Consider the following 23,833-nt stretch of genomic DNA (forward strand, 5'->3'; position numbering starts at 1 on the left):
AACTGAGGGTTGCTGGGGGGAGGGGGTTTGGGAGAAGGGGGTGGGATTATGGACATTGGGGAGAGTATGTGCTTTGGTGAGTGCTGTGAAGTGTGTAAACCTGGTGATTCACAGACCTGTACCCCTGGGGATAAAAATATATGTTTATAAAAAATTTAAAAATTAAAAAATAAATAAATAAACAGAAATACAAAAAAAAAAAAAGAAATTTCTGTATTTACATGTAATTCAAAAATAATTAAATATTTGATGATCGTTAATTATGCACTTAAGTACATTACATAAATTTAACATCTTACATGATTAGTGATATATTATTGAATGACATACAAATGAGATTCGATGCAATACATTTTTAATTCCTATTTAATTCAAGAAAAAGTCCTAGATAACATGGGAGAATGCAAATATGTATAAGATGACAATTTGTCCTTCAACAAGCTTACAATACAAAGATAAGAAATATATACATAGGGACACCTGAGTGGCTCATTTGGTTAAGTGGCTGACTCTTGATTTCAGTTCAGGTCCTGATCTCAGAGTCATGAGATCTAGTGCTGCATCGGGCTCACATGAAGCATGAAACCTGCTTAAGATTCTCTCTCTCCCTGGAACGCCTGGGTGGCTCAGTGGGTTAAGCCTCTGCTTTGGCTCAGGGCATGATCCCAGGGTCCTGAGATCGAGCCCCGCATCAGGCTCTGTTCAGCAGGAAGCCTGCTTCCCTCCCTCTCTCTGCCTGCCTCTCTGCCTACTTGTGATCTCTGTCTGTCAAATAAATAAATAAAATCTTAAGGAAAAAAAAAAAAGATTCCCTCTCTCCCTATATCTTACCTCTCCCTACCACTGCTCACATGCTAACTGTCTCTCTCAAAAAAATAAATATAATATATATAATTATCATAAAAATAATATAAAAAAGATGTAGCTCAGAAATAGAAGAATGAAGGAAGAAAATAACTATTCTGTTAGGAGGGACAGGTAATACTAATGGATGGGAAGATGGGAATTCTATTTCTGTGTGGAAGGAAATCACTAGCAAATGGTGGAGAGGGGAACGCTCCAATTTGGGGTAATCTAAAAGGCCTTAAACAGAAAAATAGAAAAATATCCCTGAAGTTTTATTGCACCTTTTATGTTCTCAGACTATAGAAAAATAGAAATACTTGCGAAAAATAAGAAAAACAATAGTCTCTCACTAAATAGGCTCTTTATGTATCAGTGACTTAGAGAAATATTTAATTTGTGAGGAGCAATGTGAACTATAATAGGAATGATGTTAGGCAACAAAGAAATATGAAAAGTAGAAGGGCAAACATTCTACACTATACACAAAATTATCTCAAAATGAATCAGAGACCTAAAGGTAAGACCCAAAACTATAAATTAGAAGGAAACATAGGGAAAAGTTTTATGACATTGGATTTGATGAGGATTTCCTGGATATGACACCAAAAGCACAGGAAACAAAAGTAAAATTAGACAATTTGGACTACATAAAAATTGAAATTTTCTGTATATTAAAGGACAAAATCAACAGAGTGAAAATGCAACCAACGTAATGGAAATGGGAGAAAATAATCCTAAATCATATATCTGATATGGGGTTAGTATCTAGAATATATAAAGAATTCATACAACTCAACAACAACAACAAAATACCCAATTAAACAATGGGCAAAGGACTTGAAGAGACATTTCTCTAGAAATGATGAACAAATGGTCAGCAAGCATATGAGAAGATGCTCAATATCACTAATTATTAGGAAAATGCAAGTCAAAACAACAATGAGATATCACCTCATACCCACGGGATAGCTCCTTATCAAAAACAAACAAATGAACAAACAGAAAATCATTGAGTTTAGCAAGCATGTGGAGAAATTGCAACTCTTGTGCACCCTTGGTGAAACTGTAAAATTGTGAATTGCTATGGAAAACAGTACAGCAGTTCTTCGAAAAATTAAAAATGGAATCACTTCATGATCCAGCAATCCACTTATGGCTATATATTTTAAAAGATTTGAAAGCAGGATTTCAAAGAAATATTTGCATACCCATGTTCATAACAGCACCATTCTCCATAGCCAAGAGATAAAAGCAACCATGTCTATCAACAGATGAATGGATAAACAAAATGCAGTACATACATATAATGGAGTATTAAAACCTTAAAAAGGAAGGAAAGCCTAACATGCTACAACATGGATGAAAGTTGGAGACATTATGCTATGAAATAAACCAGTCACAAAAAGGCAAATATTGCATGGCTTCACTTACATGTGCTCTCTAGAGTAGTCATATTCACAGAAACAGAAGAGAGAATAGTGCTTGCTACAAGATAGGGTGAGGAGCAAATGGGAGAGTTGCTTAAGGTATAAAGATTCCATTTTCCAAGATGAAAAAGTTTTGAATGTTGGTTATAGAACAATGTGAATATACTTAGCATTAGTGAATTATATACTTAAAAATGGTTAAAATGGTACATTCTATGTTGTGTTTTTTGTTTTTGTTTTTGTTTTTTAGCAAGAAAAAAAGTATTCTAAAAATTTGTGCAAAAAACAATCCAGTTGTTGGTAGTATTGCCTTGACTGGAAATTGATCAGTTCGGTCAAAATTACCAAAATAATAGCATGTCATCTGTAGCTCCTGAACTTTCTTCTCTTTATTATCATCTAGTTATTAATAGGACATGCTATTTTAAGAGGTTTACCATTAATTTATTCTTATACTTGCAGAAGATACATGGTCCTATCTGGAAAAAAAAAATTATCAAATCGTTAAAAAGTACAGGAATAAATTGTGAAAAAGAGCATGACCAGGGTGGACCATGAAGAAAGAATCAAGGTGAGTAAAACTGAAAGAGCACTTGGTGCCTGTGGAAACTGACCCCACCTCTCCATCCATCCACCCATCATGGAGTTTCAGACTCAGCATAGTGCTGACACTCTCATACTGTCCTTTCCACAGGTTTGCTAGAAAACAGACTCTGGAACCCATTTGTCTTATCAAGGTCTCCAACATACCTGCCCCTTCTTGTTCATTCTGTTGATCGGCAGAATATTACTCAGTTCAAATCTTTTCAGACTCTATTATGACAAAAGGTAGGAGACTTAACACAGTCCTGGAGCAAGACCATACATGTTATACTTCTGGTAGTCCTTCTTGATAGTAATAGAAAAAAATGCATTTGCCAGATCAAGAGCTGCATCCCACAGGGCTTGGTATGTGGCCTTATCAACCTGCTCTGAGAAGATTCCAATTCTGACAGAGCAGTTGCAATTGATGCCTACCACTTGGCTGTGTTTGCAGTCATCCACTACCATTCTCTACAATTTGACAATTTCTGCAATGGCCAGACTGGTAAATACTTTAGGACTTTAAAAACGACACTAGGGGCACCTGGGTGGCACAATCATTTGGGTATCTGACTCTTGATTTCGACTCAGTCAAGATCTCAGAGTTGTGGGATCAAGCTCCACATGGGGCCCCGTGCTCAACAGGGAGTTTGCTTGGGAATCTCTCTTTCCCTTTGCCCCTCCCCTCGCTCATGCTCTCTCTTTCTCTCTCACATTAATTAACTAATTAATTAAAGATGGCACTAATCTCTGGCATTTTCTGTCACATGCAATGTTGATTTTCATATACTCGCATGGTCAAGGCAAGTTAGTTTGGGAGCATTCTCTCCCACTATGACAGTTCTCAGCCTCATAGGCTAAGACACCAATGTGAAGGTTCTGCCAGTGACCAAGTAGGTACGTCTACTGGTACTGTTCAGGGTGCAGGAAAATGATGAATGAGTGAGTCAGATTCCTCAGCAAACAGACTCTGAAATAGAGATTTGTGTTCAGAGAGTTGACTGAGGAAAGCTGTCAGCAATAACACCTGTGCAGAAATATGGGCAACAGCATTTGGTACAGAAAGAAGTTGAATTGTGGTACAGAGGCAATACAAGCCTCCACTGATTCCACGGGGGTGGGGGTAGTTTGAGGCTGAAACCACCCTTCAGAGCTGTAACACATTGAGGCAAAGAAGCAAGGCCTTTATACACCTTCACTGATCATTCATTGAATTCAATGTGCCACGGGGGAGGCAGCTCCCATAGCAAGAGACAGCAGAGGGTAATTTCTGGGGAAGAGCTTAGCTGTGGGGCAAGAGCAGGCAACATCGTAGCAACCAGGGAAATAAGCACCGCAACCCTTAAGAGGGGGTTTTGGTGGTTCCTGGTAACATCCACTACTAATTTCCAAATTTGGCAAGTAAAAAGCAACACATAAAAATACTGCATGGCATACCTACACTAAAAAGATATTCACGATTTATCTAAAATTCAAACATAACGGAGCATTGTCTATTTTATCTCGCTACTCTGTGCACCACACATGTATTAAAAGGCCAGTAGAAGAAGGAATTTCAAGGGTATTAATGCATTTCTCTTTTTAAATCTTATACTTTGTACAGTACTAACCCCACATGGACAGGAGAGACCAAAAATAAGAATTGGTTAGCCTTGACAATTTTTGCTCCACTCACCAATCCTGACTTGGTCTAATTATAGGGATTCAAGGCTGCTCACTACATTTTACCATAGGAAACAGAAATAGGCTTAGGAAGAACACTAGCAGTTTTAAGGAGGGCGGATTGTGGGAAAGAGAGCACACAGTATACAGACAGGGAAAGAACTGGAGCAGTGGCAGTGGGAATGAAAGGGAAGATGTGAGAAGAGCCACCCCTGAGACAGGTTCAAAGAATTTACTAACTGTATGAGACAGAAATACAAGAGGTGAGTGGAATGTAACAAAATTGTATGTTCTTGATTTTAGATAATAGGGAAAAAAAGAGAGGATATGGTAAAGATATGCATAAAAAATATACAAATAGGTTTGAAAGGAGAATATTTATATTTGACACACTATTCACCCAAATGTATAATATATGTGAATCCATTAACTAATATACTATACCAAGGTGTTGATATTGATAAGTGATTATTTTCCATTAAACATATTTTACCTGAGACTTCATAGATATTTTTAAACACCTAGCATTTCTACAAGCTGTGCACAGGATGTTAAATTATAGTGGGAATTCTATTAGCTATTAATAATTCTTACATATCCATAATTCCTGTAAACACTAATTTTCAAATTTAAAATCTCTTTCATCAGAAAGAGTTTATAAAATATGTGTTTTTCTTCCACAGCAATTCCTAACTTTATTTTATTTAAAATAAATATCTGTATAAATCTATATAAATATCTGTATGTTTTATTTACATTACTTAAGAGTTCTTAAAATGTGGAACTCTGGTCTTTTTCCTTAATTACAAAAAAGGAGAAACTACTGCCCATGGTACCTTCAGCAATGCTGTCTTTCTACCTGGCACTCTCCCCTCTACCCATTTATATTATGCTGATTTTTCCAGTTCAGTTGATTTTTCCTGAATCACGATATTCAACACATTGTCCCCACATTATTTTCTGAATCAGAGTAATCAATCCAGGAACCACTAACAGATCTATTAATTCTTTGTGTGCAACACAGCAGAATCCCATATAACATCCTCAGATGCTAGGATGTTTATCTACTTAACACGGCTGGGAGCAGAACAAATACTGAGAAAGTAAAATAAGTTTTTCTTATTTTAGTTCAAAATTCTAAAACGTAGAAATTCTAAATGTAATGTTACATTGCATTCTATGATGTTAATTTTAATCACCAGTGACTTAGCCACAATTATTCACTTCTGGGATTAAAATGCCCACTATAGACACCAAAAAACAAAACAAAATCTGACTTATCCATTTGTATTTGCCTATCAGAAATCTCTTTTAATATCCGTAATACACCCTCACCTGAACACCATCCCCAGTAAGAGAAAATTCATGTATACACATTGATACAATAATTAAAATAAACATATTAAATCCTATTTTTGTATTATGTATTTTCCATCCAAAGGAACAATCAGTATTTTATTATAATTATTTATAAGTTGTCCACTGTTCATTGGGGAGGGTATGTGCTTTGGTGAGTGCTGTGAAGTGTGTAAACCTGGCGATTCACAGACCTGTACCCCTGGGGATAAAAATATATTATATGTTTATAAAAAATAAAAAATATAAGTTTTCCACTGTTAGCTTTCGATTATCTGTGTGCAGATTATCCATCACAACCTTTAAACCCAAGATGGCTTTTTCCTGTAATCATGTTTTTAGACTAACTTCCTGCTTTATTGGGTTTTCTTACAGGTGTTTACTGAATACAAGCATAACTGAAGACCTAAGTAAGAAGGTAAATATGCTGCTGGGAAAAAATGTAATACAAAGGCATTTCAAATCCAAGGAGACGTTATCTTTATAGTCTCCATTATCAGTTTAGAATTTTCAAGTTTCTGCTCTCTTCAATTCTTGTAATGAATATGGGTAGAATAGCAAATCATTATGCCAACCCAGTAAGTACAACCTTCCTGGACCTGGATATTTTCTGTGCACCAAGCAAAACTTCAAGTACTGAGTAGGTATAGTTGTTGAAAATTTATTCTAAATATTATATCAATCCTTCTTTTGCTTAATTGTTGTAGCTAAAGACCTAAGAACTATGAATTTTACTGTAATTTAATTCGTTACCTGACAATTCTTAGACGGAATACTCCTTACTTCTCAGCTGTAGTGGATTATTAAGAACTATCTCTGATTATTTTTATTTACAATTACTTTGGTTTTACTTTTTAACCAAAAGATGAAAAATATCACATACCTTGTATCCCACTAATAATAATTTCTCATTAAAAATTAAAATAAAATAATAATGTATATATGTTAAATTGTGGTTCAGTAATAACCATCAAGACTTATGTAGGTCCTATGCCAGGTACTATTCTAAGTATTTTCCCCTTGATTCTTATAAAAATTTTATGAAATATATCCCATTGTTGCCCTTATTTTTTTATTTTTTAAATTTAGTATTTTTTTATTTGAGTATAGTTGACACACAGTATTACATTAGTTTTGGTAATTATAGCATAATGATTGGACAAATTTTATACATTATACAATGTTCACAAGTATAGCTACCATCTGTCACCATACAATGCTATCATGATATCATTGACTATATTCTCTATTCTGCACCTTTTATTTCTGAGACTTACTCATTCCATAACTGGAAGCCTATATCAACCACTCCCCTTTACCCATTTTGCCCCTTCCACAAATATCAGTTTGTTCTCTGATTCTGCTTTTTGTTTGCTTGTTTATTCATTTTTTGTTGTTTGTTTGTTTGTTTGTTTTAGATTCCACAAAGGAGTGAAAACCTATCTTATTTAGTCTGACTTACTTCACTTTTTACCCTGTAGGTCTATCCATGCTGTCAAAAATGATCCTACTCTTTTGGATGTCTGTGTAATATTCATGTGTGTAAGTGTGTGTGTGTGTGTGTGTGTGTGAGAGAGAGAGAGAGAGAGAGATCTTCCTTATCCATTCATGTATCAATGAACAGTTTAGGTTGCTTCCATATCTTGGCACTGTTATCCTTATCTTGACTGAGAAAACTGAGATGTAGAGAAATTAACTGGCTGAAGTTTCCATAGTACATAAGGGTCAGAACTGGTATTTTAATCCAGGACAGTTTGGTTTCAGATCCCATACACTTCACTACTAGATCATACCATCCCCCAGTTGACTTATCTGACTTTCCTATTGAAAAGAACACACACAAATGGTGCCTCCACCTCTCTCTCATACATATCCGAGAAAAACTCGTATGTCAGTTGTCTTTAACTCTCTTCTAGTAACAGCCTAGTCTGACAACATAGGCTGGATCAGATGCCCTTCTTGTCCTATTCTCACCTCTCACATAGCACCTAATATACTGGTCAGTCATAACCTTCCCCAGCTGATGGTAATTCCTGAAGCAATGATTACTGAAAGACCTGCACACAACACAGTGTCTGGAATATTCAATAAATGTCTGTTGGATGAATGGATACTTCTCACTGTTTATAGGTCTTCCTGTTCACATTTCAGGCTGCATTAAAACAATCATATCCACAACCCACCACCACCACCATTACGCTGATAACAATTTTTGCAGTTCTCCAGACTGTGGCAAATTACATATTTCTCTTTGAAATATTTTAGGGAAGCATAACAAAAACTATCCCAAGGGGGGAAAAGGTCTTACCTTCTAAATCTTCTTTCTCAAAGTGTGTTTTGAGAATAGAACGAGTTCCACCTCTATCCACAACTGCCTCTTCATCATTTCTCTGTAGAATGGGAAGAAAGAAAATTAAATGATTTTACAGTAGTTCCTCTTTATCCATGGGGACATTTTTCAAGAAGCCTGTGGATGCCACTGCCAAACTATATATAAACTACATTTTTTGCTATATATACATATCAATGATAAAGTATGATTTTTAAATTAGGGACAGTCGGAGGTTAACAATAATAATAATAATGAAATAGAACAATTATAATATGCTGTAATAAAAGTTATGTAAATGTGGTCTATCTCTCTCTCAAAATATTTTATCGTGCTATACTCATCTTTTTTATAGTGATATGAGATGATAAAATGTCTATGTGCTGAGATGAAATGAGGTGAAAAACGCAGTCACTGTGACATAGCCTTGGGCTACTATGGACCTTCTGATGGTATGTCAGAAGGAAGATCATCTGCTTCCTAACCATGACTGACCTCAGATCAATGAAACCAGGGAGAGCAAAATCACAGATAAGAGTGGACTCATATACATATATTCTTTTAAGTTCAGAGAATAAACAATAATATAATCTAATATTTTAGGAGTTTAATTCAATTACTTAAACCTACTTGTACACAACTATTCTATTAGGTTACCAAGGGTTAGTTTAAAAAGAAAAAGGCTAAAATTAAGTTGACTGTATATTCAGAGAAAGAATGTCATTTGATTTTCCATGAAATCAAAGGTAGTCGTACATTCCAGTTGCCATCATTTGGTAGTGAGATGAAAAACAGAAAATGGTTATCCTGACAATTTAGTTAACATGCATTTTTATCTCTGAGAAAGAATTCTTGTTAACAAGATGACATTTTGAACTATACAAGGAAAACATGGAAATCATTAGTATTAACACTAGTAATGCTATGGCAAGGTGAAATGATTCCACTGCCATTTAAAATAAGGTTGGCGAGATCTAATCTTTGGAAAGCAATTAGTAGTAATTATTACGTAAACTACAATTCTAATTACTTTGCTTCAATATAACACATTTGATTCAAACTAAACTTTTAATTATAATCATATACATTAAAGCTTCATTTAGTTGGGGTGTGTGTATATATATAGGTGTGTGTGTGTGTATTATTTTTGTTACTTATTTAGAATGGCTGGATGGAGATGCTCTTCTTAACATTGTACATATGCTCAAAATGATACACTCACACATTTGGTACTCAGTAAAATAATGGAGGAAGGATAAGTATAATCCATTTAATGATGAAGGAATGAAAAAATACAGAATACTGAGCAAAGTGAAATACAGATTATTTCCACATTTTTTTATTGTGAGCACTTATATAAAAATTGCCTTAAAAGTGAACACTGAACACAAAGGAGAAATGAAAATGTGGACTAAAGAAAAATGAATCTTTCAACATCTATTTCTTAGCCTGTTCTTGTATTTGACTAGTAGAAAAATTATACATTTGTTTCTTCTTTGAAAGCTTTTTAATTCCCAGACATAAACTTGATGAAGATTTGGCCTCCGTGTCTTATAAATCAGTATTGTCAACTGTAGGATTACTGACTACAGACATATTTCAACCTAGAAATATCAGCTCTAATGTGCTTCACATGCAGCAAAACTTATAGTAGAATACCGTGTTTTATAGCCTTCATCCTCTGTCTTTCAGACAACATGGGCTGAGACAGGTCAGGGCAAAGTGTCTGAAATCAGAGTGAAAAAGCCTATCCTACAAATGAAAGAATAAGGGAAATTAAGATAGGACTCAGAGCCTACTGCTCTTGTGTTTGGCAAAGCTTTAAAAATCTGTTGGTCTGGGGCGCCTGGGTGGCTCAGTGGGTTAAGCTTCTGCCTTCGGCTCAGGTCATGATCCCAGGGTCCTGGAATCGAGCCCCGCATCGGGCTCTCTGCTCAGCAGGGTGTCTGCTTCCTCCTCTCTCTCTCCCTGCCTCTCTGCCTACTTGTGATCTCTGTCTGTCAAATAAATAAATAAAATCTTAAAAAAAAAAAATCTGTTGGTCTGAGCAAAATAGCAATAGAAAAGACTAAAGAATTATATGTTTATAAAATTTTCCTGAACCAGACAAATGCAAGTTACAGCCTCCTTAGAATCTGTTCTTGATACATTTACAAATCACATTTATCCTCTGTGCAGGACATATTCAAATATATGTCACATTGGAATGTATCTCTGCCCTCTGGAGTGTTATTTGGAAGAACACCAAGAGCTAAATCATGCATCCATGTTGAGAGATCAGAAGAAGCATGATTCCACTATATCTCACAATGGCAGTCTCTTAAAAAGAGAAAAATCAAAAGGTCTAATTAGAATATAAGAAGATATTTCCCCCTATACGATAAAATATTTCATTCTTATTTCAAGGGCCTAAATCAATTTTCAACTGATACAAAATGTTTTTTCTCCTTATTATAATATATCATATAAGATCTCCACACACAAAAGATAATTCTACTAAATAACTAATGTTAAGATATCGAGATAAAATGAAACTTTGAAGCAGAAGTAGAAGTGGAATCTAAATAGAAATAGTTGGGGCACCTGGGTGGCTCAGTGGGTTAAAGCCTCTGCCTTTGGCTCAGGTCATGATCCCAGGGTTCTGGGATGGAGCCCTGCATCGGGCTCTCTGCTCAGCAGGGAGCTTGCTTCCTCCTCTCTCTCTCTGCCTGCCTCTCTGCCTACTCATGATCTTTGTCTGTCAAATAAATAAATAAAATCTTTAAAAATAAATAAACAAATATAAATAGTTGATTATTTAATTACATTATGAATTCCAGGTAGACATGCCCTAATTTTAATGTTTCATTAAAAAAAAAAAAAACTCGAAACTAGAATATGAATGTAACTCAATGTAAGTGACTCATTTTGCATTTTCATATAACTTAACATTCTCTCCAGATAGGCCATAGAAACATCAAATGTATAATATTTTATGCTGAAAATTCCCAAGATACAACTTAATGCCAATACATATACTGAAATTCCTCTACTTTGGTTATAGTTCAAAATATAATTTCAATATTATTGAAGAATTTTTACTGGAGTGCTCCCTTTCCTCCTTATTACCAAGAGCAAGTAAACATGGGTGTGATGAAGAGAATCCAGGTTGTACAATAATCCCAAATATACCAGTAAGAACATTTTTATTTCAGTTTGTACTGTTACCCTTTGCAGATTTGTTGAACATCAAATACTATAATGTACCCAAATGTCCATATGTATTTACTCACTGAGAACAAATTTTAGCACCCTGTAGAGAGAGAGAAAACACGTAAGTCTATTACATTGCCTCTCAATACAATTGACCCTTGTTAAACTACTGGGTAAACATTTTTAAGATGATTTGTTCCAGTAAATAGTATAAAACAATGTTTTAAAATCTTGTTGGGGGGGCTTGACACATAGTGAGAGATATATACTCAACAGAGTCACATATTTATTTATATATATGTAATCAAAACAAGTTTCACAAACCAACATTTACCCTAACTATAAACAATGCAGTATGATATCTTCTATTCCAGGGTATTCTATTTCATTTTAAAAACACTAGTCACTATCCTTTAATTTCTTTTCCATTTTATTTTATTTCTTTTCAGTGTTCCAAAATTTATTGTTTATGCACCACACCCAGTGCTCCATGCAATAGTGCCCTCCATAATACCCACCACCAGGCTCACCCATCCCCCACTCTCCTCCCCTCCAAAACCCTCAGTTTGTTTCTCAAAGTCCACAGTCTCTCATGGTTTGTCTCCCCCTCCGATTTCCCCCATTTCACTTCTCCTCTCCACCTCCCAATGTCCTCCATGTTATTCCTTATGTTCCCCAAGTAAGTGAAACCATACCATATTTGACTCTCTCTGCTTGACTTATCTCACTCAGCATAATCTCTTTCAGTCCCACTCATGTTGATATAAAAGTTGGGTATTCATCCTTTCTGATGGAGGCATAATACTCCATTGTATATACAGACCATATCTTCTTTATCCATTTGTCCATTGAAGGGCATCTAGGTTCTCTCCACAGTTTGGTGACTGTGGCCATTGCTGCTATGAACACTGGGGTACAGGTGGCTCTTCTTTTCATTACATCTGTATCTTTGGGGTAAATGCCCAGTAGTGCAATTGCAGGGTCATAGGGAAGCTCTATATGTAATTTCTTAAGGAATTCCCATACTGTTTTCCAAAGTGGCTATACCAACTTGCATTCCCACCAACAGTGTAAGAGGGTTCCCCTTTCTCCACATCTACAACACTTATTGTTTACTGTCTTGTTGATTTGGGCCATTCTAACTGGTGTAAGGTATTATCTCAATGTGGTTTTGATCTGAATCTCCCTGATTGCTAATGATGATGAACATTTTTTCATGTGCCTGTTAGCCATTTGCATGTCTTCTTTGTGGAAGTGTCTAAATTTACTTCAGTACGTAGAAATGGTTGTGACCTGCAATATGGAAAACATTGATACAGACTATGGCCCTGAAACAGTAACAGGAACCAAGTCACACAAAAATCACATCTTCATCACATCTTAAATTCATTTATGTAGGCCTCTAACCAAATGAACAAACAATACTATACTTTTCAAATCACCATTTTTCCATTTTTAAAGTTTCTGTCATTTTAAGTGTAGGGACATATTATTATAATTGAATATATCAACATATCTTCTGCAAACTATTTTTATTTTGTTTTTCTTTCCACCAGGAAAGTAAATAGCTTGCTCTTCCTAGTTCCACTTAAGTACTTTTCTCCATGTCTTCCCAAGAAAGAAGTAACAAATAGTATTATCTATGGTCCCCTTCAATTAAACCCTGCTTATGACTAAACTGAATTTATACTCAGCTATTTTAAAGGCAAACTCCATATAACTGGCATAACCCAAAAGCATTTTATAATTTTCTATTTGATTACTTCTAAACATTAAGACATTGGTGTTTTGAATACAAATGTATATAAATATAATTTGGGAATATTTCTACCTCCAAGGAGTGTTTTTAGAGGGAAGAGTTTCACTGTCATTATTTTTACTGAACAATTACTAGAGAGCAATAGCAGAAAAAAAGAGCTTTCTAGCTCAGCTCTCACCTTTGAAGTGACCTTGAATCAGTCCACTCCCTTGTGAAAGAGCAACTAATATGGGCTAGCACATTTAAGGGATAAAATAGTCATATAAAGATATCAATAGTTTCGGGATGCCTGGGTGGCTCAGTTGGTTAAGCAGCTGCCTTCGGCTCAGGTCATGATCCCAGCGTCCTGGGATCGAGTCCCACATAGGGCTCCTTGCTTTGCAGGGAGCCTGCTTCTCCCTCTGCCTCTGCCTCTGCCTTCCACTCTGTCTGCCTGTGCTCACTTTCGCTCGTGCTCTCTCTCTGACAAATAAATAAAATCTTAAAAAAAAAAAAAAGTCTCATCCTTAAAAAAAAAAAAAAAAAGATATCAATAGTTTCTTCTAGAATTCTTTGAAAATAGCATTAAGCTCTCTATGAATGTACAAAAAATACATTTTTCTGATTTACCGTAACTCTAGAGCACGGTTTTCACAGAAATACACTTTCCTAATTTTATAAAACAAAGTCTAACAGTAATCCTATGAGCAAGACAATTCAAACTATTCACATCCTTTTGATAATTCTCACCTGAGAATGGGTTAATAGAAGACAAAGTAGTTAATTTTCATTTCAGTACTCCTTCCTCCTTAGAACTATTTATTATATCAACTTTTAAAAATAACCATTTCCTCAGTAAATGATACTGAGAAAACAGGACTGCTACATGCAAAAGAATGAAATTGAACCACCTTTAACACCATACACAAAAATAAACTCAATATGGATTAAAGACCTAAATGTGAGACATGAAACCATAAAAATCCAGAAAAGAACAGAAGCAGTACTTTCTCTGAACCATACAAACATTTTTCTAGATTTGTCTCCTAAGCAAGGGGAACAAAAGCAAAAACAAACTACTGGGACTGCATCAAAATAAAAAGCTTTTGCACAACAGAGAAAACCATCAACAAAACAAAAGGGCAACCTACTGAATGGAAGAAGATATTTGCAAAAGATATATCCAACAAGGGGTTAATGTCCAAAATATATAAATAACTTATACAACTCAACACCAAAAAAGAAGAAAGACCAGGCAAAGATCTTGGGATATTACTGCCATCCACAAGCCTAAGAGAAAGCCTTCAGGAGAAATCAACATTGCCGACACCTTGATCTCAGAATTTTAGACACCAGAATTGTGACAAAATAAATTTCTGTTGTTTACACCAAAAAAAAAAAAAAAAAAAGAAAGAAAGAAATCTGATTTAAAATGCACAGAAGCAGGCACCTGGGTGGCTCAGTCAGTTGAACATCCACTCTTGGCTTTGGCTCAAGTCATGATCTCTCTCTCTTTCTCTAAAATAAATAAATAAATCTTAAAAGAAAATGGGCAACAGACCTGAATTGACATTTCTTCCAAAGAAGACATACGAATACCCTATAGACACAGACATGAAAATATGCTTAATAGAGCTAATCATCAGGGAAATGAAAATCAAAACCACAATGAGATATCATCTTACACCTGTTAGAATAGGTAAAATCAGAAAGGCAAGAAATAACAAGTGTTAAAGAAGATGTACAGAAAAAAAGAAGCCTCATATACTCTTGATATGAATGTAAATTGATACAGCTCTATGGAAAACAGTATGGAGATTCCTCAAAAATTTGAAAATAGAATTACTATATGATCCAATAATTCCACTACCAGGTATTTATACAAAGAAAATAAAACACTAATTTGAAAACATATATGCAGCCCTATGTTCATTGCAGCATTATTTGCAATAGCTAAGATATAGAAGAAATCTAAGTGTCCACCAATAGACAAATGAGTAAGGAAGATATGTAATGAAATATTACATAGTCCTAAAAAAGGATGGGTTATTGCTATTTGAGACAACACAAATGGACCTAGAGGGAATTTATGTTAAATGAAATGAGTTAGACTAAGAAAGACAAATACCATATGATTTCACTTGTAGCAGAACCTTTAAAAATGAATAAACAAACAAAAAGCAGAATCAGACCTATAAATACAGAGGACAAACTGATGGTTGCCAGAGGGGAGGTGGGTGGGGGCTGGGCAAAATGGATGAAGGGGAGTGGAAGATACAGGCTTCCAGTTATGGAATGAATAAATCATGGAAATAAAAGGTACAGCATAAGGAATATAGTCAATGATATTGTAATAGGGACGTATGGTGACAGATGGTAGCTACACTTGCGGCAAACATAGCATAATGTAAAAACTTGTCAAATCACTGAAACTAATGTAACATTGTGTGTCAACTATACTCAAATTTTTAAAAAAGCAACCACATTTTCTGACTTTTTATTAGTTATTAAGATAATATGGTATGCTATATACACGCCACTAGCCATTACAGAACCTCTTTCCACTCCTCTTTTCCACTATGTTCTATATCTTTGTGGACTGCATCACCAGGACCCCTAGCTATCTAGCTGTCTCCTTAGCTCAGCCAATGAGAGAATGAGACTGGATGGTGGGAACAAGAGATATGGGCCTTGTTGAGCCATAAGTTGGCAATGGCTGTATTCCTTTATCACAGACAGTATCTTGTCATCTACTCCCCTATAGTTCTAGATCTTGCCAGTTTACATTAACTATTCCCATATCTTGCAGCTTCAGGCCTAGAAATAGTGACAGTTTTCTGTTGCTGCCAGTTCCTGGGATTTCATCAACTCTGTTGATTTCCCTTTATCCTGCTTATGCCTTTAAAAAATAGTCCCTTCATTAAACTTTTTATCACGCTTTTCAAGTATCATCTCTTTCCTGCTGTAACCCTAACCTAAACATTTGTGTCATGTTTAGTGACTAAAATCCATGACATTAAATTTCTGGAAACGGACTTATAATCAAAATGGCAACCTACATACAAAACTTGGACTAGGAAATATCTATCAAAAAATAAAATACTGTTGAATGAAGGGTAGAGGATAAAATGGTGGGAAACAGTGAGTCATCAAAGAACTCTCAATAGGCATGATTAATTCAAGAATAATTAATTTCTGAAAGAAATGAAGAAGAGGACATAAATAAAATTCTAGATGTGTGAAAGGGATTGGGAAAAGAATAATTAATCAAGTAGGAGTATTTTACACTTGCAAAGAATGTTCCCCCTAACTCAAGAAATGTCAATATACATTTCTACCCATGAGCTTTTTTTTTGCCTTTTCAAAATATTTTCTTTAATATTATAAAATATTTTCATGACCTAATAAACACACAGGCACCAAAGTGCTTTTTTTGAATTAATTTTTTTTTATTTTTTTATAAACATATAATGTATTTTTATCCCCAGGGGTGCAGGTCTGTGAATCTCCAGGTTTACACACTTCACAGCACTCACCATAGCGCATACCTTCCCCAGTGTCCATAACCCCAGGCCCCTCTCCCGGCTCCCCTCCGCCCAGCAACCTTCAGTTTGCTTTGTGAGATTGAGAGTCACTTATGGGCACCAAAGTGCTTTTTGATAAGATTATCCTTTTAACTCCAGCCCCCAATCCCACATTGAGGTAAGTGTGAAATTGGATAAATGAATACAGCAGATGGTAAAGATGGGAAAAAAATTGATGAAAAATATGGAATATAATATTTTGCTTGGTTATTTTTCTATGTTGCAACAAAACAAAACATTTTAGTGCAAACAGTTAATTTTTCCTCTTCTCCATTCAAGTATGATGGAGAAAAAAATTATCTTTTTAACTCAGTTTACAGGGTCTCTCTCAAACTATGGATTACTATCTTGGTTAATATAAATGAAACATTTTCCACTACTGATTTAATGAGAAAAAATATATAGACACACATCTTTTATAAACATGATCTGAGAGCTAAATTTTAAGTGTTCATTATTTTTATTACCTTTTACTTTAAATTATGAAATTAAGAAAACAGAACATTAACATTTGGATTCAGTGTTAATATTCAATATACGCATCTGTATTTACCCTAAAGGATATTTTTTCATTACCATGTAAGTTAAAGTATTATACAAGCATAAAACGTCAACCATTTAATCTCTAATTTTACTATGTTATATTAAATAGAACAAGAGATATGAAAGCATCATGTTAGAAATTAACATATCATAAGAGTTCAATAAATGCTAGCCAAAATGGAACCTAAGCATAATCCAGGTCTAACTTCGAAATTCACTTCACATATTATATTTTCATAAAATAAATAAACCTACCTATTTACTAGGACATTGCTTTGAAGCCAGGTATTTAGAATACAGTATCCACTCTAAAATGTAGACTATACCATCTCATGGCAATACAAGTTAAATCTGTCTTATATACTATGTTAATTAAGTCATAGGAAATATTTATTCTAAAGTAGCCTAGGGACATCTGGGTGGCTCATTTGGTTGAGCATTCAACTCCTGTTTCAGTTCAGGTCATGATCTCAGCATCCTGGGAGGCAACCCCACGTCAGGCCTGGCTCTGCACTCAGCATGGAGTCTGCTTGGGATTCTCTCTCCCTCTCCCTCTGCCCCTCCTATTCATTATCTCTCTCTCTCTCTCTCCAAATAAATAAATCTTTTTAAATTTTGTTTAAAAAATAAAGTAGTCCAATAATCACTCCTTCCCCATTCCTATGTATTTTTAACAAAGAGTCAGTTGAGTGCCTTTCCAAAATACTGAGTTGGGGAGATGGCAGTTAGGTTTCATTTACTTACACAAAGTAAATGTGTTATTTCCTCTTTATTTTTGTTTTGAGATTTTGAGAGAGACATACATACAGAGAGAGCACAAGCAAGGGGAGAGGCAAAGAGAGAAAGAGAAGCAAACTCCCTGCTGAGTTGGGAGCTTAATGTGGGGTTCTAACCCACGACCCCAGGATCATGATCTAAGCCAAAGGCAGATGCTTAACTATCTGAGCCACCTGTTATTTCATCTTTAAGGATGTAAGGAAAAAAATGGAACTGAGGATAAGAGTTGAAGAATAAAATGCTATTAGAGGAATAGGGCTAAAAAGGCATAAACTATATCATCATGTAAAAATTTCAAGATTTTTCTCATCTTATTTACTTGGAACACTCCACCCATGTAAACCTTAAAGACCAGTTGGTGGCGTACAGTTAAGTCATTAAATGTAAAATCTTGTAATGGTAAGTTATTTCTGGCTCAGGGTTAACTTCATCAGCATATACAGTATTGCTATTATTACTGCCATTGTAACCCAAAGAATACTAGCTCTCCTACTGGGCCTAACATCTGACAGTTTAAGGATAAAAAGTGTTTGAGAAATTAAGACCAGTTTTGATTAGCTGATAGTATTTTAAAAGGCACTGATACATGAGCAACTGAGTTCCTGCCTTGTTTTCCCATCTCATCCCCTCAATTTGTTTTGAATTGTGGATGATTCCTGCCTTTTTCTTAAGAGTCCTTCTAGAGCCTCAGTTCTACACATGAACCCAATTTGTACCCAGAAAATAATATTAATGGCTGCTAGGTATCCTTATTGTTGCTTCCTGCTGTCTTTTCTCTCTTCATGTTGCTTGCTCGTAAGTGTCCTACAAAGCTCCATCTGTCTTGTAGGCCTTCCTTCATCTGTCCCACTGTGTTCTGCTTTAAGCACCTGACACATCCCCATGGGCTTGTTTGGTGCTCAGGTTCAAGTTCTTGCTGGTAAAGCTATCCCTCTGCTGCTGATGCTCCCATTTAGGAGGTCAAGAAAAATGCAGTGCTGGATAAACACTGAGAGTTTGCAAGTGGGGCTATACCTGAATTTAATTCTTGTTTCAGTTAACACCTAGTTGTGTGATTTTAGACATCTTATGTAATCTGTATGTCAAGTGACTTATTAATACATGTAAAGTCCTTGAATATCCTAATCAAGTTCTCAGAAAATGTTATCTTCTATTACTATTATTTATGTAATTATCTGTATCATTAGGGTCCCCAAAATTAAAAAACGCTGTTGCTTCCCTCAAAGAACTTTTAAGTTTCATAATAAGTACAACAACAATGGCATTATGAAAGAAATTCATATAGATGACATTCAACCATAACAGTTACTATTTTTCTCCAAGAAAGTCAGTAAAGACTCCATTGAAAGAGACACATGAGCTGAATTTTAAAAGATTATTGCATCTTTGTCAGGCAGACAAGGGGGCAAAGTAGTAGTTCAGTCACAAGTATCAAGACAAAAGCCCTGTTATTTGAGGAAGGGTTAAAGAGATTAGTTAGACCCAGAGCAAGACTGGATACTAAAATACCAAGCTACTGATTTTGTTCTCCTAACAATCCAAATGCCTGGGAAAGAAACTTCTAAAACCCAGGACAAGAATCTTAATATGAAAATGTTGGACTTCTAAAAGTTAGAAAAATAATATATATGATACTTATATATATAATCCTTAAAATTGAAAACTCCATAGATGAATAAAATAGTAGACTGGACAAATGATATACAAATTAGGGAACTGGCAAAAAGATCTGAAAAAATTACATAGAATATAGCATAGAATGATAAGAATATGAAAAGTATGAAATAGATAATTTTTGAAGATTTTATACATTTATTTGAGGGGGGCAAGAGAGTGAGAGAGCACGCACAAACGGGGGTAGGGGCAAAGGGAGAAAGAGAAGCAGACTCCCCACTGGGCAGGAAGCCCAGCTTAGGGCTTGATCCCAAGACCCAGAAATCATGACCTGAGCTGAAGGCAGATACTTAACTGGCTGAACCACCCAGGCGTCCCTAATATAGATAATTTTTAAAATGAGGATAATATGATAAAGTCTGACATATACTTAAATGGATTTCTAGAAGACAAGAATAGAAAAAATGAGGAAGAAGTGCTATTTGAAAATAATAGGTGAAAAATTTCCAGAATTGATAAAATACATGAATCCACAGATTCAGGAATCACAGTGAATCACAAACAGGATAATTAAAGAATAATTCACACTTCTTCATATCAAGTGAAACTGCAAAATGACACATTTTAAAGCAGCAAAGGAAAAAGAAAAGATTACCTACATAGAAATGACAAACAAAAATAGAGGCCAGAAGACAGTAACACAATAGCTTCAGAAAGCTAAAGAAAAATCACTGTAAATCTAGAAGTGGACACCCAGCTAAGTTATGATTCAAGAAACCCACTTCAGATAAACAGAAATTATAAGAATTTTCACTAACGCATCCTCTGTAAAAAGATTTCAAAGTATATACTTCAGAAAAAGCAATGATCTCAGAAAGGATATCTGAGAAACAAGGAATTCTGAGCCCAAAAAACTGAATGATATAAACAAAAATAAAGAAAGTAAAAATGAGTTTAAAAATCAACTTCGTGATTTCTAGAATCCTTTCTAGTTGTACAATAGCTGATTTCTTTTTATATTGTTTTATGCTTCAGTGTAATTAAGGGTCATTTTTGGTTTACATTTATGTAGCTATCTGTGCTTTAGCCATATATATATATATATATATATATATATATATATATATATATATAATTCTTCCATATGTCAATAACCTTCTCAGCTCCTGTCAGCCCAAATCCTGACAGTTTTACTGATACACTATGGACTTATAATATCAATTAGTATCAATTATAAGAAGGGAATAAAATCATTGTATATATTGTAAAATATAAGCAGCAATTTTTTTCTTTTTAGAAAATTTTAAAATTCAACTTAATTAACATAGAGTGCATTATTAGTTTCAAAGGTAGAATTTAGTGATTCACCAGTTATTTATAACACCCAGTACTCATTACATCAAGTACCTTCCTTAATTCCCATCACTCAATTACCCAGTTATCCCTTTGCCCCACCCAATTCCCCTCCAGCACCTCTCAGTTTGTTTACCAGAGTTTAGAGTCTTATGGTTTGTCTCTCTCTCTGTCTTCATCTTATTTTATTTTTCCTTCCCTTCCCCATGTTCATCCATTTTGTTTCCTTAAATTCCACATATGAGTGAAATCATGTGATATTTGTCATTCTCTGACTGACTTATTTCATTTAGCATAATACCCTCTGTCACTGCAAATGGTAAGATTTCATTCTTTTTTGTAGGCAGAGTAATAATCCATTTTTTATATATACCATACCTTCTTTATTTGTCTGGGCATCTGGGCTCTTCGCATATTTTGGCTATCGTGAACACTGCTGCTATAAACACTGGGGTGAATGTGACTCTTCGAATCACTATGTTTGCATCTTTTGGATAAATACTTAGGAGTGCATTTAGGAGTCATAAGGTAGTTCTATTTTTAACTTTCTGAGGGAACACATACCATTTTCCAGAGTAGCTGCACCAGCTTTCATTCCCACCAACAATATAAGAGCTCCCCTTTCTCCGTATTCTCACCAACATCTGTTGTTTCCTGAATTGTTAATTTTAGCCATTCTGACTGGTGTGACCTAGTAGCTCACCATGGTTTTGATTTTTTTTTTTAAGATTTTATTTACTTATTTGAGAGAGAGAGTATGAGCAGGGGGAGGGGAAGGAGCATTGGGAGAGGGAGAAGGAGAAGCAGACTCCCCGCTGACTGCAGAGCCCAGTGCAAAGCTCATCACAGGACCCCAAGAATATGACCCAAGACAAAATCAGACACTCAACTGCCTGAGCTACAAGGAGACCCTAATTAGTAATTTTTACCATTTCCACAGTAAGGATTTGTTCTTTACAACTTTGTAAGAATCTATGAAATTAGAGCACTAGGTAAGAATTTGGTCTCCTCATCATAAATTAGGACAGATCTGAGTTGGCCGACCTACACGTTAGTCAATTATATGAATTACTAAAGCATAAATAAGCTTTAATGCCTGTATTTTAATGATTTATAGGTAAAGTGGGTTTGGATATTCAATAATTCAATAGTCAGATGGAAAGAAGTTTTCTAATATAAGCAAAACCAAACCAAGTCAGAGAATGGGATAATAAAATAGTATTTATAAAGCATTATGAATTAAATGAACAGAAACATTTCAAGATTTTTTAGATGACTAAAACAGTACCAAGGAGTAAGATAAATAAAACATTAGAAGATGAACTTCAGTGATAAGAAAACGAGCAGTGAAAGGAGATACTTCAAGTATATCCATGAGTTATGGAAAGTGTAGTGTTTAAATACTTAAAAAGCAAAATAAGCAAGTCTATCCAGTTTGGTGATTTTTTTTCTTTAAACTCAGTAATTTTTTATTAGTGATATGCTCTACAATATCGTGAATAAAGTGGTGGAAACATGATTAGTGATGCAATTACAAAAAATTGACTTCTTTTATATTTAATACGAACTTTAAGCAAAGTGCTTTTCTAATACAAATGTCAAAAATGTGAGAAAGGGAGTGGAGAGGGCCATTTTATTTACTTTCCCCTTTAGATCTAAAGAAGAACAAAACCAACCAACCAAAAACACTTGTGTTCTTAAATTTTCTAATTCAAAATTTCAAAATGCAAGGGATATATAGAAAGAAAATTAAAAACCCTTAACCATTTCAATTTGAGCAAGTTCTTTGTGTCTCGGTTTCCTCAAATGCAAAATGGGGATTATAGTATTTACTTTATATAGTTTTTATGAAGATTACATGAGTTACATGTTGCTCCCATGCTAACATAGGAATTCTATATTAATATTAGTTAAGTAAATACACTTTATCTTATATAATCCTCCCAAAAGTTCTAGAAGGTAGATATTTTTATCCTTACTGCAAATATGAGGAATCTGAAGCTCAGTTAAGATAGGTTAAATGATCTGCCCATGAGTATAACTTGCACAACTAATATGAGGCAGGATTAGGATTTGAATCAAATTTTATATGACTTTAAAATTCATGTTCTTTCTACTGTGTGACATACTGCTTCATTTTCTCAAAGTTTAGCCATTTTTCTCCCAATTTTAACATACCACATAAACAGCATTAACAGTAACAACAGATATTTTAGGGAAAAAAGTAAATGTCATTCAAGCCCTCTTTCTGAAATCTTATAATTTTCTACATTTTCCTCTAATCTATATAAGAATATATAAGCATATAGTTATAAATATTGATTTCTTAATCTTAAAATGTGGTTATTACTAGCATTCACAAAATTGTGTTGTCTTCTTTCTCTTCCTGGATACAAGAAAAACATTATACATTTCTCGGGCCATTGTTGTAACTAGTGTTGACCAAAGGGACATAAGCAAAGTGATGATATGTCACATCTGGGCCAAAGTACAGAGAAATGAGTGTGATTGCTTTGTCCTCCTCTCTTCCCAGGGGTACAGATCAGGTAGTCCAGGTGGTACAGCTATAAAATCATTAAACCTCCTTTAGTCTGAATTCCTGAATGAATTCATGTGAAAGAGAAGTTCCCAGTCTCAGCCCTGACCCACATTTATTGTATTTATTGTATGAACCATTGAGATTTTGGAGTTGTTACTGCAGCATATCTTGGCCTACCTTAACAAGAAAACAAACATTTTTATATTTATACTTCTCCAAATTATACTATCTAGTGGTTACATATTTTATTCTTTGTTTGTTTTGTTTTTAAAGATTCTGTTTATTTGTCAA

The 23,833-nt window shown here is 34.8% G+C and overlaps 1 protein-coding gene across 11 annotated transcripts in view; it reads right to left on the bottom strand.

Moving 5' to 3' along the window:
* The window catches only part of SLC4A10 (solute carrier family 4 member 10), a 307,876-nt gene that overhangs the window by 184,837 nt on the left and 99,206 nt on the right, over nucleotides 1-23,833 (bottom strand). For all 11 annotated transcript variants that reach the window (XM_082691268.1, XM_082691263.1, XM_082691261.1 and 8 more), the window contains one exon: nucleotides 8,182-8,263. In XM_082691268.1, coding sequence (XP_082547394.1) covers nucleotides 8,182-8,263 — 82 coding nt within the window. The remainder of the gene's footprint in view (nucleotides 1-8,181; nucleotides 8,264-23,833) is intronic.

This window comes from Mustela nivalis (genome assembly GCF_964662115.1).
Source record: "Mustela nivalis genome assembly, chromosome: 11".
Classification (NCBI taxonomy): domain Eukaryota; kingdom Metazoa; phylum Chordata; class Mammalia; order Carnivora; family Mustelidae; genus Mustela; species Mustela nivalis.